The sequence below is a fragment of the Pelophylax lessonae genome (genome assembly GCF_965119305.1).
Source record: "Pelophylax lessonae genome assembly, chromosome: 4".
Classification (NCBI taxonomy): Eukaryota; Metazoa; Chordata; class Amphibia; order Anura; family Ranidae; genus Pelophylax; species Pelophylax lessonae.
The window spans coordinates 164774520-164788312 of NC_138771.1; the positions used below are offsets into that span (position 1 = coordinate 164774520).

At 41.6% G+C, this 13793-nt stretch overlaps 1 protein-coding gene across 1 annotated transcript in view; it reads left to right on the plus strand.

Moving 5' to 3' along the window:
• LOC309552573 (uncharacterized protein) overlaps nucleotides 1-13793 on the plus strand; it is a gene marked incomplete at both ends in the record, with an annotated part of 487483 nt that overhangs the window by 166857 nt on the left and 306833 nt on the right. Inside the window, 3 exons of the mRNA XM_082253522.1 lie at nucleotides 8853-8888; nucleotides 9553-9597; nucleotides 10334-10405. Coding sequence (XP_082109648.1) covers nucleotides 8853-8888; nucleotides 9553-9597; nucleotides 10334-10405 — 153 coding nt within the window. The remainder of the gene's footprint in view (nucleotides 1-8852; nucleotides 8889-9552; nucleotides 9598-10333; nucleotides 10406-13793) is intronic.

Genomic DNA, 13793 nt, shown 5'->3' on the forward strand with positions numbered 1-13793 from the left:
AACCTAAAAGGTCTTGGTCAATGATTCCCTGGTCAAAAGCATCACGAAGCAAAAAGTTGAATTCATTGATTTTGTCTTGTATGCAATCCGAAGATATGGGTGCATACCAATCTGGATTAGACAATATCCTATTGCACATTGTAACGTATTGACCACGATCCATAACGACGACATTGCCCCCCTTGTCAGCGGGTTTGATGACAATGTCGTCGTTATGGATCAAGTGGTCAAGTGCGCACTTTTGAGACACACTGAGATTGTGTTTGGGTGCGGGGGTCATAGATAGAGACTCAATGTCTCTCACTGACTGACGGAGAAACGCCCACACAGCAGGACATGTTTGGAGTTTAGGAAAAGTTTTAGACTTTGCTTTGTATTTATGTGGACTATCTTCTGGTAGTGGTTCCTCGTCAGATGAGGAGGATGACAGAGAGTCATTCTCATCCCTTCTATATTTTTCATTCTCATTTAAGAGTTGCATTAGGATTTTCAAGGTTTTAAAATCCTGTATTTTATAATCCTTGTAAGTATCATCACTACCAGGGACCTTGTCCTTCTCCTTATCAAAAATGTATCTGAACGTCAAGTTTCTGGCGAAAAGGTGCAGGTCTTTAACTAGTTCAAACCTGTCCAAACCGTTGGTTGGGCAAAAGTTTAACCCCAGTGTTAAGACCTCCCTTTCGGAGGGTGATAAATCATATGAAGATAAATTAATTACGTCTAAATTATGATTTCTCAGATTTGCTTGATGACATGTTGGTCCATCGGGCCTAGTTTCTTGTCGCCCAGCGCTGGGGGTGGTGGAAGTAACCCCTGCGCTGGGGTAGCCCCTAAAGGGGGCAAGGTGTCAGGTTCGGAAGTTGTTAGCTCCTTATTGAGGTTTTTTGGCATGGCTCCCATGTGTGTATATTGTGATGTGTTACTATTGGAGCTAAACATGGACGTACGTAAAGGTTCGTTGCTTGTATTTAGGGTCCCCGTTGCCTCTCTCTTACTGCCAAGATTTTGTTTAGGCTTTGGTGTGATCTCATGTGGGGATGCTCCTCTTTTTCCTGGTTTATGGGAAGGTGTGTCATGGGTGTTGTTGCCCAAACCTTTTTTGGGGGGGCGGCCCCTTCCTACTTTCCCCTTGACTGATGAGGTATTAGATCTGTGGGAGGATGTAGCCGACGAGAGGGAGGTATCAGATATCGATCTTGGTAGCTCCGTCTCCTGTGCTGGTCTATTTCTAGTGGGTTTGCCCCCACGTGGACATGCGGGTTTTTGCCATTTATAGGCGTAACCACCCGCAAAGGCCAAACGATCCTTGTGATATTTAAAGTCTTTCTTGACTATAAGATTGGTGTTAAAGCGCTCTAAATGCTGAATGAGATCTTGCTCCCGTCTGGCATATTCAACATTTTGCAATGTGGGTTTTTTCTCCTGAAGGAGAGTCAATTCCTTATCTATCTACTCAAGATCCTGTCTATACTTGTCCCTGAGTAACTCCATCATCCTGGCAGTACAGGCGGTTAGATTGAGTTCCCACAATGCACGGAATTGTGGATCCGTGATCTCAAAGGAAGGGAAAACCTGGATTCTAAGACCTAGGGGATTGATTTTGTCCCGAAGATACTTGTCAAAATATCGAATATGCCATCCAAGGCTCGACTTACGTTCAAGTAGTTTCCTTGTTTTTTGGAAATGAACATCCAAATTTATATCTTGTTCGGTGTGAGAGACACATGTCTGCTCCAAGGTGTCCAGGAATTTTTCCCATCCTATGCCGCTTAATTGTGCCATGGTTGTGGAGCCACCCAGGGACAGTCAGTCAGTAGCTGGTATCTAGAATGGAGACATAGCAGGGAAATGATATAAAGAAAAAACAAACAAATATGGTGTGATTCCGCTATCAAGAATAAACCTGGAAATAGAAAATGAAAGAGAAAGGAGTAAAGGGAGAAGGGGGGAGGGAGGGGGGGAGGGAAAGAAGTGGGGGAGGGGGGGGGGGAAAATTAGTTAGAAAAAAGAAAAAGGGAAGGACAAATGCCTTCAGCAATACGATTGTACAAATGACTATATAGTTGTCTGTGTGCTATCATTTGACATTTCCTGGATAACAGCTAGAGCCAGGTAATTTATAAAGAGTTTTTAAACAATAAGATCTGGGAGGGAAAGGCTACATATAGATCAACAAAATACACGATATGGGCTGCTAAAGCGAAGTGGGTTTTGCACCCTGATATTGAGAATGAAAAGAGGAAGGAAGTAACCCATATCTAGACAAATAGCCCTCATCCCGGTTGAGTAATTTTACAAAGAGATGTATTCCCCATCAGTGATCCCAGAATACACTGGTGATAGGAGAAAAGGTAGGGACTATAGCAGACTATTGGTCGAAAGTATGTAGGTAAGCCAAGGAAAGAATGAAAAAAGGGATAAAATTAACAATATTTATTGGATATAGATAAAAGTCGACATTGAGACAATGAAAAAAACTATTAATACAATACAATACAGCATGTTATGTCATGGTAGTAGTCGATCGAACGGGTGAATGCCTTTGTTCAATGCATTTCGCCTTTAGCTTCATCAGGAACTCCGGCGTGATTGAATCACCCTTTTGTTGAATTAAGACTACATTAAGACCTTCAAAGTTTGTGCATAGAAACAAAAAGAAAAACATATATAAATACAGGTTTTTATCTTTGAAAACAATCTACAATATTAATTTTAACCCTAGTATGGAAAAATACAGGGTCATAAGAAAAGGCACATATGGCTTACCACACTTAAAAGTATATTATGCCTAATACATGGAACAGTTGGACCAAAGATTGCGCTTCCCAATGGCTTATCTTGAGGCTCCGAACCACACAAACCCAGTGGTACCTGGGGGGATGGGAGCGTACCCTGTTCACAGGGGAGTCCAGTGACCCCCTCTTGAACCATATACTCCTTTGGAGGAGATATATTGACGATGTGCTCATGGTGTGGACAGGTACACTGGAGGAGTTGCGAAGTTTCATGCTACTTATAGGTGCCAATTCTTTCAATCTTACCTTTACGATGCAGTGGCATAGGGACAGACTGGCCTTCCTGGACACTGAGGTGGTATTAGACCCTGATGGATCGATTTATACCACTCTACACCGTAAGGACACAGCAGGGAATACAATACTCCATTTTGATAGCAGCCACCCGCGTCCATTGGTGCAAAGTATCCCCTATTCCCAGTACCTGAGAATACGTAGAATCTGCACCAAGGAAGGGGACTTCAAGAGGGAGGCCGATTCCCTCCGTCAAAGACTCTTGGCCCAGGGGTATAGTAACAGGGTCCTTAAACGGGCCTATAACAAAGTTTGTGGATTGGAGAGAGACAAATTGATTTTTGGTAAAAGAAAAGGCAAGAAGGAAGCGGTCACAAGAATTGTGACAAAATACAATACAGACCATCAATTGGTACGTAACCTCCTTGCAAAAAATTGGCACTTCCTTAAGGAAGACCACACCATCTCTAAATATGTATCCTCATACCCCCAGCTAACATTTCGTCGGTCTAGGTCAATTCGTGATTCCCTGGTTCACAGCCATTACACTGAGCAACCTGCGGGGGATTTATCCGCCGCAGGTACATTCAGATGTGGTACTTGTGACTTTTGTCCATGGGTCCTGGAGGGCCCGTCTTTTCCTCTCCCCAGGGGAGGGACTCACATATGTCGAGCCTACGCGGATTGCCAAACACAGGGGGTGGTTTACATCGCCCTCTGTAAATGTGGGGCTTTCTACGTAGGCAAGACCAAACGTAAACTTTCTAAACGTATACAGGACCACCTCTTCTATCTTGAGGTTGGTCTTATCTACACACCTATTTGCAAACACATCGGAGTGCATCATGACTTCGATCCAGATTATGTCAGGTTCGCTGTTCTCGAAGTCATCCCCCCCAATCCACGGGGAGGTGATCTCGATAACAAAATCCTCCGCAAAGAGGCTAGGTGGATTTTCAATCTACAGGCCACCCATTGGCCAGGACTTAATACTGCGGTCTCATACAAACCTTTTCTATAGATTTTTGAACTTCTCCACCCTTTCTTTCCCCCTAGTTTGTCCCTCTAGCGACCCTCATCATCAAACAAAACAATCGCTAACATAAACCCATGTTGATATCGGTTTTATGATTCTATACACCACAATTTGTAATTTGCTAATCAAATAATCCATCGTACCACTGTACTCTTGTGAAGTCTCTTCTCTAAAGGGTAGTATAGTGATCACTGTTCACTTTCTCTGTTTTTTTTTTTTTTTTCATGTTTTCTATTACTTCACTTGATATACAGGCTATACTGAACCTCCAAATGGGGATGACTTTTCCCTACCAAACTTGGTTATATGTTGGAGGAGGACAGGTATGGGGATGCTATATATATGTGTGTTTGTCGTGTATATACTCTCTATTCAATCTCACTTCTTATGTGGGTCTGTTCCTGAGAATTCTCATAATATGGGACACTCCTACTGTCACAACTGGCTGGCAGTCCTGACCAAGTCCCTTTGACAGGTGAACAAATCTATCAATCCATCATCTTGCTTTCTTTTTCCACCTCCTTACCTTTCCCCACCCTTCCCATACTCTTTCCCGCTTCTTGCCTTCATCTAATCTCTTTGCATTCATATTTCTGAGATACCGTATTGACGTGTATATAGGAACCACCAACAGGATTTTCCTGACCGTACTAGGTTCCTAGTCCTGCATATTTACTACAATCCACTAAGGACTGTACTTTGTTTGCTGTATTTATTCTTTATTTGTTTGTTTAATTTGATTAAATTAAATGTTGCAGTTTTAACTCTGTATCGAGTCATGTAATGGACCAGGATTCGCTCTCTGCTTGTCTATAGGCTCGTTTGTAGGTATGAATTCGGGCGCAAAGCAGGGGACAGCTTTTTGCTTGTCCTCTCCGGCTCCTTCAGCCGGCGCGGGTGTCCAGCCACAGGGATCATTTGACCTCTAGCGGCGGACATCCGATAGTATGGCGCCCGCGCCGGAAGTGGCGTTTGCGGGCACACGTCACTTCCGGCGGGACCAGTCTTAAGCCACGGGAGGATGAGTCATGGCGGCTCTCCCAACCCGTGGCTTTAGAGGTTGTAAGGTAAGACACTAGCCGATACCACACTAGGCTCTCCTATGAACTATTTTGTCGAGTTATCCCCCGGGGCTTTCTCTATGGGGATAACCAATGTCTGAAGTCTGTTGTTTTTTGATCCTACTTTCATCCTATTCTTACATATACTTACTAGGCAATCTGCTAGAGCCACTGCTTCGCAGCTGTTGCTCCTATAGACTCATGGGCTCAGATATATTTTAATGGATGGAACATCGAATATAGTATCCGTACTTTTATGTCCCTTCCCAGAACTGACCCCAGCTTTGGTAGGTCTGTAGAATACCTACCATTTGTCATTGTTTCCTTTTCTATCTCCCTAGATAGCTATGACCATTTATTATAGTACATTCCTTAAGAAAATTTGTATGACACTAGACATGCTATACAAGACACACTATGTTTGTCCACAGAACTCCGGACTCCACCCTTTGTCCGCTGCGGTGGTACCGATTCAAGACTGGTCCAATTCATACCAGAAAACCACCTCCATGGGGGACCCCTGCTGGGCCCTACCTGGGTTTGTGTGGTTCGGAGCCTCAAGATAAGCCATTGGGAAGCGCAATCTTTGGTCCAACTGTTCCATGTATTAGGCATAATATACTTTTAAGTGTGGTAAGCCATATGTGCCTTTTCTTATGACCCTGTATTTTTCCATACTAGGGTTAAAATGAATATTGTAGATTGTTTTCAAAGATAAAAACCTGTATTTATATATGTTTTTCTTTTTGTTTCTATGCACAAACTTTGAAGGTCTTAATGTAGTCTTAATTCAACAAAAGGGTGACTCAATCACGCCGGAGTTCCTGATGAAGCTAAAGGCGAAATGCATTGAACAAAGGCATTCACCCGTTCGATCGACTACTACCATGACATAACATGCTGTATTGTATTGTATTAATAGTTTTTTTCATTGTCTCAATGTCGACTTTTATCTATATCCAATAAATATTGTTAATTTTATCCCTTTTTTCATTCTTTCCTTGGCTTACCTACATACTTTCGACCAATAGTCCGCTATAGTCCCTACCTTTTCTCCTATCACCAGTGTATTCTGGGATCACTGATGGGGAATACATCTCTTTGTAAAATTACTCAACCGGGATGAGGGCTATTTGTCTAGATATGGGTTACTTACTTCCTCTTTTCATTCTGTGTATCTTCAACTTGTCACAAAGTGCTTCTGTGCAAAATAAAGTGCAGTGACTTGTTCCTCCACCAGGTGTCACCTCTAGGTGTTCTAAACTCTCACCTTAATGAAGTGTATAAATCGCCTGAATGTGTATATTTATCCCCCGATTGGATAGTGGTTGCCCTGTGTTGACTGTCTGCAGAGTCCTACTCGTGGTCCCCGGGTCCCTCTCAGGATTCGTATCAGGGTGCTTTTTGTCCTCGGGTCTCCTAGTCTCCTAGCGCGATCTCAGGGCGTATTAAGCATAGAGGGTCATCATGGTGTAGTATTTAAAAACTTCTTTATTCATACATAAAATCATTAAACTTACAATTTTCCAGCTTGTTATGGGCGTATTATAAGTCCTAGGTAGCGTTGGGAGTACTCGGCTCCGGTCTGTAACGTCCGTAAAGAAGTTTTTAAATACTACACCATGATGGCCCTCTATGCTTAATACGCCCTGAGATTGCGCTAGGAGACTAGGAGACCCGAGGACAAAAAGCACCCTGATACGAATCCTGAGAGGGACCCGGGGACCACGAGTAGGACTCTGCAGACAGTCAACACAGGCCAACCACTATCCAATCGGGGGATAAATATACACATTCAGGCGATTTATACACTTCATTAAGGTGAGAGTTTAGAACACCTAGAGGTGACACCTGGTGGAGGAACAAGTCACTGCACTTTACTTTGCACAGAAGCACTTTGTGACAAGTTGAAGATACACAGTTGGATTTAATTGTTAGTGGTGGAAAGAAAAAAACGGACATTCACTGGAATTTGCACTTTATTTATTTATGTATTTTATAGAGATTTATTGAAATAATTTTGAAGTTTATAAGCACTCAGCACTTTATAGTTTGGAATATTGGGATCAACACCTGACTTATTTATTGAATTAATTATATGTCGTTTTGATTGAAGTTTCATTTGTATGTACAAATCACGAGGATAAGGAATTGAAAATTACAGCACTTCACTATTTAATTAATTTAATTATTTAATTATTTAAATTAGCTCCACTTCTGAAGCGCGCCACACACCCCCACATTTTAATTTCTACTAACTGGTTTCTGGTACCAGTATAGTGGTGCAGCAGTAAAAAGGAACCCATAATACCTCCGATAGCGCAGGGACCACCTACCCACATACATTTGTTTTGGGATGTAGTTGCAAGTATGCATTTGCCATGTGAAAAATAACCTGTAAAATTTTCTAGTTTGCAAAATTTCATGAAAGAAAGAAAAATATATATATATTTTAAAATTGTTGTTTTTTTCCATTTAAATAAATTAAAATAAAACCAAGTGGTGATTAAAGAGGAGTTCCTCCCCTGAAGAAAAAAAAAATTAAAATTTGCAGCTACAAATACTGTAGCTGCTGACTTTTAAATATTAGAACTTACCTGTTCAGGGTTCCCCCGATATCGGCACTTGAAGCTGATTTTCGTGTCGGCTCTCGGGTGCTGCCGCTGCCATTCAGGGTATGGGAACCTGACAGTGAAGCCTTTTTGCTTCATAGCTGGTCTCCTACTGCGCATGCGCGAAACGCAATGTGCTTTCTAATTGACCTGGCAGAGGAGGAGGGGGCGAACTTCTGAGGGACAGCACCGCAGCGCTGTATCCTGGGAGTGGGGAAGGATACCTGTTAAAAACAGGTACTCGTTCCCCCCTCCCTCCTGAAAGGTGCCAAATGTGGCACCAGAGGGGGGGGGGGGAAGCATATAAGCAGAAGTTCCACTTTTGGATGGAACTCTGCTTGAAATATTACTAAAAGAAAGCTCTATTTTTGTGAAAAAAGGACAAAAATTTAATATGGTTACAGTGTTGCATGACTGAGTAAATGTCATTCAAAGTGTGACATTACTGAAAGCTGAAAATTGGCCTGGTTAGGAAGGGGTATAAGTGCCCGCAAGTGGTTAACTGATGACAAACTTAAAGAGGTCCATGGTAGAAATATAAAAACTGCTCTGGTCTACATGGGGTGTACAGGCGTGAAAGCAGAAGTAGTTAACACATGAATACAAGACAATTTCATATTAGCATGCAGAGTTGCATGCTGATGTGATTTTTAGTGAAAGAGGAGGAAGTTGTGCTTTTTTTTTTTTTTTTTTTTAATCGGGATGAGAAATGTGTAGGTTGCCTTTGATAACCTTCTTCAGAAAATGCTAGTTACAAGGCTGTCTGTGATTTTGATATTTTCTAGGTTACTGACACAGAACAAGCATGCAGCATGTGAAATTCTGATCTATTCTTTCCTAAGCGGTGACTCAGAAAGTACAGAAGCCATTAAGTCACTTTGGCTACCTGGTAGCTAGAATTTTCAGAAGTGGTTAGCTAAACAGCCTACATCTTTTCAGTTTTTTTAATGTATGCCATACACAACTAGTGGGCATGCCATAATGTATGCCTACTAGTCGTCAACCAGTGGGCGTTCTTACCACCAACAGTGTACTTTAAAAAAAAACTTAAAACTATTTTCAATTGTAATTTGTAATCTTAAAGGCAGAGAAGTAAGGTTTTTCTTGTTTTTAGGGTGAGCAAGGCATGAAAGGAGATCCAGGAGAGAAGGTAATTATCTACAGTACAATACTTTAAATAATATATTTCATGAATAGCACTAGCCACCACCAGCTAATAGTCTCAGATGCACATATATTGCAGTTTTTCACTGTACTAAATACTATAACTTCAGGGCGGGTATATGATGTTAGTTCGGAAAAGGTGAACTAACCATTTAAGTAAGGAACATTTTCAGCAAATACACACAATTTATTTATTTTTATTGATACATGGAAGTAGATTTTGTTTGAAAACTATTTTCAGGTATATAAAGGTATTTATTATACGGATTGGCAGAGTCTGCATCTGCAAGTGGTAGTGAAAAAACTAACCTTTCTCAATAGGATGTGAGAGCAAAAAAAAAAACATAAGAAATGCTAGCTGAAGATCAAATTGAATTCTGTGAAAATGCATAATTAGCTCCAGGACTTACCCTGAAATAAAAGTACAGTACAGTACTAGCAGTCTACTAAGAAGAAGGAACAGCATGTATATATAATTATACAAATCCACATATAAAGAGGCACTAGAGAGAAAATATATGAGCATGAGCATACCAATAAGAAGGAACAACTGTGCAAAAACATAACTCTTTTAACAATTTAAAGCATATAGTATATTATTATTACAGTATAGTGACTAGTATTACACATGGATATGTTTATTGGTATAGGGTGACCCTGGAATGAAGGGAGAGCCTGGAGAAAAAGGACAACGGGTAACTTTTTCTTCCTTTTGTATATTCTAAACTAATCAAGGTTTGCAGAATTTAAAAATGTACTGTTTTACTAACATTTGAAGTTGCCCCTTTTTTTTTTTTTTTTTTACATAATATGATATAACCTAACGAGTGAGCTTTCAATATGAAGAGGTGTAAAAAAACACCTGGCATGTTTATTTGAAAATGAAATTCAGTTTATTGCCTTCATAGTCTGAGTTGTTCTTTAAGATTAACACATGTACAGTATGTTTAGCAAATAAAACAGTGCAAGGAGCAATAGCAATGTGCAGAGTGCAGCAACTCATGACAACAAATCATATTTCAATTTAATTGAGTCAAACTGGGGGAGATTACATTTTGTAACTATAAATGACATAATTTTGCATATTGCTTTTTAACTTAATAAACAAGCGCAATAAAATATATATATCTTTTTTTCTAAGACAACCACTTAATTGCTGTGACCTATATCAGGCTATATCTGAATTCATCTTTCAGTTATCTAAAAAATAGATTCATGATTAGTTGCTGTTGCTTAGTATATTTTGCACTCTGTTTGACACTTTGCCATGATTTGAATATGAATAAACCTGACCGTGATCAACAAATAGATATGAATCTCAAAACGAAAAGGTATTCTGTATAACAGATAAATATAAAAAATGGAAGCTGTTAGAAGCTGGTAATCTGGTCTACTTTGTCTTGCATCTTGCACTTGAAAATGTTCTTCTAGGGTACAACAGGACTGCCTGGCCGTATTGGTGATTCAGGACAAAAAGGAGACATGGGACTTCCAGGTAGAGATGTAAGTCGTTTTTTTTTTATTTTGATATTATTGTATGTGACTTGATTGAGCTGTTCCTACATAGTAGAAATAGTATATATTACATCAATAAAAAGAAAAAAAAGAGGCTTCAAATTGATACCACATCCTGGATATGAAGATGAAAGAAAGGGGGAAAAAAAAGGGGAAGTAGGATACGGACTTTACTGGTACCAGATTGAAAAGAATCGCTGTGTGTGTTGATATAATAAAATATCAGATTTTTTTTACAAAATAGTAGTAAAAAACCACATATAAAAACAATACATTATGCTCTCATACTACATATACATGGTACATTAATATCTCCAATGTCATCCAAGAAGTTGACGCGTTTCCCAAAATTTGCTTCCTCAGGACCTTTTATCTTGGTAGTAGAGAAAAATCATAATCAATCGAGAGCCTCAATATTGATGGCCAATCAAACTAAATAGATACGGAGTGTAGGAATGCGTGAAGTGGAATACATTCATATTTTGCCAGACAATTTCTAGGCAAATCAAGGAGTGCACCCCAACATAAAGGTCAAAAAGAAGGGAGACCTTATCTAAAGACAGCTTGGCAAATGAAGAAAAGAGTCATCAACCATCATCACAGACCGTCCTTCGTGTTATTTGTGTCTGTATGCCCAAAAAGCACATCTAGGCTGCAGATCTCACAAGTAATCATAAAACAGCATATATCACAAGGCAGTACCAGGCAGCTGAACTCATGGGCCAATATGATTATGGCAATTATATAATCAGATGCATCCCTGTTCATAGTCCGCCATATCTATGGCCATATATATATATATATATATATATATATACATCTATATACTGTATATATATTATTTTTTTTGTTAACATATGTGTGTTTCTATTTACGAGTTTAGCCTCACATATTTTTTCCTTACTAGAATAGAGGGTTTTCATCAAATAGTAGTAGTTTACACTATTAGGCCCTGTTCACACCTGAGCATTTTTCAGCTTGTAAAACACTCATCTCCAAAGCTCCAAAACACCCAACAAGCAAAATGCCAATTATTTTAATGGCCCCTGTTTACATATGAGCGCTTTGTTGCCTGAAGCAAAACGCCTAAAGCTCAAAAAAGTACATGAGCTTCTTTTCTCTTTTGTTCATTGACGGACACAGCTCCTGATTCTTCTTAACCATTGGTTTATACTGCCCCCTACAGGAGTAGGACACTAGGCAAGAAAAAGCTTGACTACGCCTATGGGCAGTTTCAGGGGGGTATACACTCCGTTTTTTTCTGCCTAGTCAGGAGTAAGGACCTAGTTCCTTGCTGGGATCTCTGGTCCTGGCGATTATTTATTTTTAAATGAAATTTCTTTCTTATCTTTGTTATTTTGTTCCTGCGAGAATCTACAATCAATTGCCGGACTGGGTAACAGATTGGATAATCTTGATCCAAAAGGTCCCCCCAGTCTGGCCAGCGAGCGCGTGCAGACCGCAGCTCAGCACTACATAGCCCCACTGGATGGAGGCTGGCCTGCGAGTTAAACGTTTCGCGAGGACGCACGTGACCTGGCCTCAGCCTGAGTTACAGTGTTTCTCCTGGTCGATAGCACCCACATTATGATGGAGCGGTGGTCTGTCTGGAGCAGTGCCCACCCTGCTCCTGGTATTATAAGTAGCTGTCCCCCCTCTACTCTTGGAGGGTTTTGGGGTGGACGTGGGCCCCTCCTTGGGACAGTAGGACTCCCGGGTTCCCCTCCTTCCCCCAGCCTCTCTAAAATTTTGGTGGTCACTACCTTTTTTTCCAGTTGAGGAGTCCCCAACCTTTAAATATCCAGCTGATAGGAGGGCAGAGGCTCTGGCCCGCCATATGTTCGCTGTGGCTAGTTCGGCACTTAGTTCAGTATTTACTATTACCCTGTTGTAGCAAGGTCTGACCGAGTGGGCTAAACTTTTACCCCGGGACCTGGAGGAGAAACAGCTTCCACCTGTCTTATGCAGATCAGTTGGTCCAGGGGCTACAATTTATATGTGATGCCTCTTTGGATGCGGCTCCTTTAAATTCTGGGGCTGTCTGTATCAGCAGTGGTCCTTCGGCATATTATCTGGTTGAAATACTGGTCTGTGGACCAGACTTCTAAGAAGGCCTTATCTGATCTCCCCCTTGTAGGGCATAGCCTGTTTGGAGCTTCCTTCGATGACATCATTAAGGGTTTTACAGGGGGAAGAGTACTCTTCTTCCACAGGCTACCAAGGGGAAGGAGCCCCATCATAGACGTGGTCCATTCTCCTCGGCTCATAAGAGGTTTTTTCGTCCCTCAGGGTCTCAACAAGGTATCAAAAGTCAGAGCCTCCATCGGAGGTTCCAAGAGGACCTGGTTTGGCAAATCACAAGTGGGCTCTTCCAGACCTGGGGACAAGGCTGCCTCTGCATGCAGGGGTGCCCTCACCCGTAACTGGGGTGGGGGTACATCTTCGCTGGTTTCCTAATCCATGGACCTCCCTGGTATAGGACACGTGGGTCCACAAAGTTATTCAGTCAGGCTACGAAATCGAGTTCAGTCTTATCCTCTGGAAAGGTTCTTCGCTTCCAACCTGCACTTGTCCCCAGATCAATAACGGGTCTCTTTGGGTTAGTGCAAGATTTGTTCCTTCAAGAGGTGATTGTTCCGGTTCTGATTCATAACGTTTTTAGGCGTTTTTACTCAAACCTCTTTACAGTTCCTAGGAAGGAAGGCAAGGTACGTCCAATTCTGAAACCTCCAGGCACTAAACTGCTTGTGTGAGTACAGAATTTCCGTGTGGAGTCCATTCACACAGTAGTGGTGTCCCTACGTCAGGGGGATTTCTTCTCGCTTCTATCGACATCAAGGACACCTACCTGCACATTTTAATATGTGCCGGTTACCAACACTTCCTCTGTTTTGCCGTTGGCCAGGAGCATTATCGGTTTGTGGTGCTGACCTTTGGTCTCGCCTCCGATCCTCGGGTCTTCACAAAAGTGTTGGCCCCGGTGCTGGCATTGTTTGAGTCAGTGGATGATCGCGGTACTGGGGTACCTGGACTATTTTCTTCTGCGAGCGGAGTCCCCGAATGCTCTGATGGACAACTGGAGATTGCTCTGTGAACTCTGTGGGAGTTTGGTTGGATTTCTAACCTTCAGGAGTCTGCTTTGGTTCTGTCCACCAAAACAGGACTATCTGGGTTTGACTCTGGACTCAGCCAGCGTGTTTCTTTTTTGGAAAAACTCTAGACATTGCAGGAGGCAATTCAGCTACTGTTGTTCAGCAGATGGTCATCCCTCCAGACTTGCATGCGGGAGCTGGGCCTGATGTGTCCACCCTTGAGGCAGTCTGTTTGCACAGTTCCACACAAGATCTCTGCTAAAGATATTCTGGTGAAATGGGAC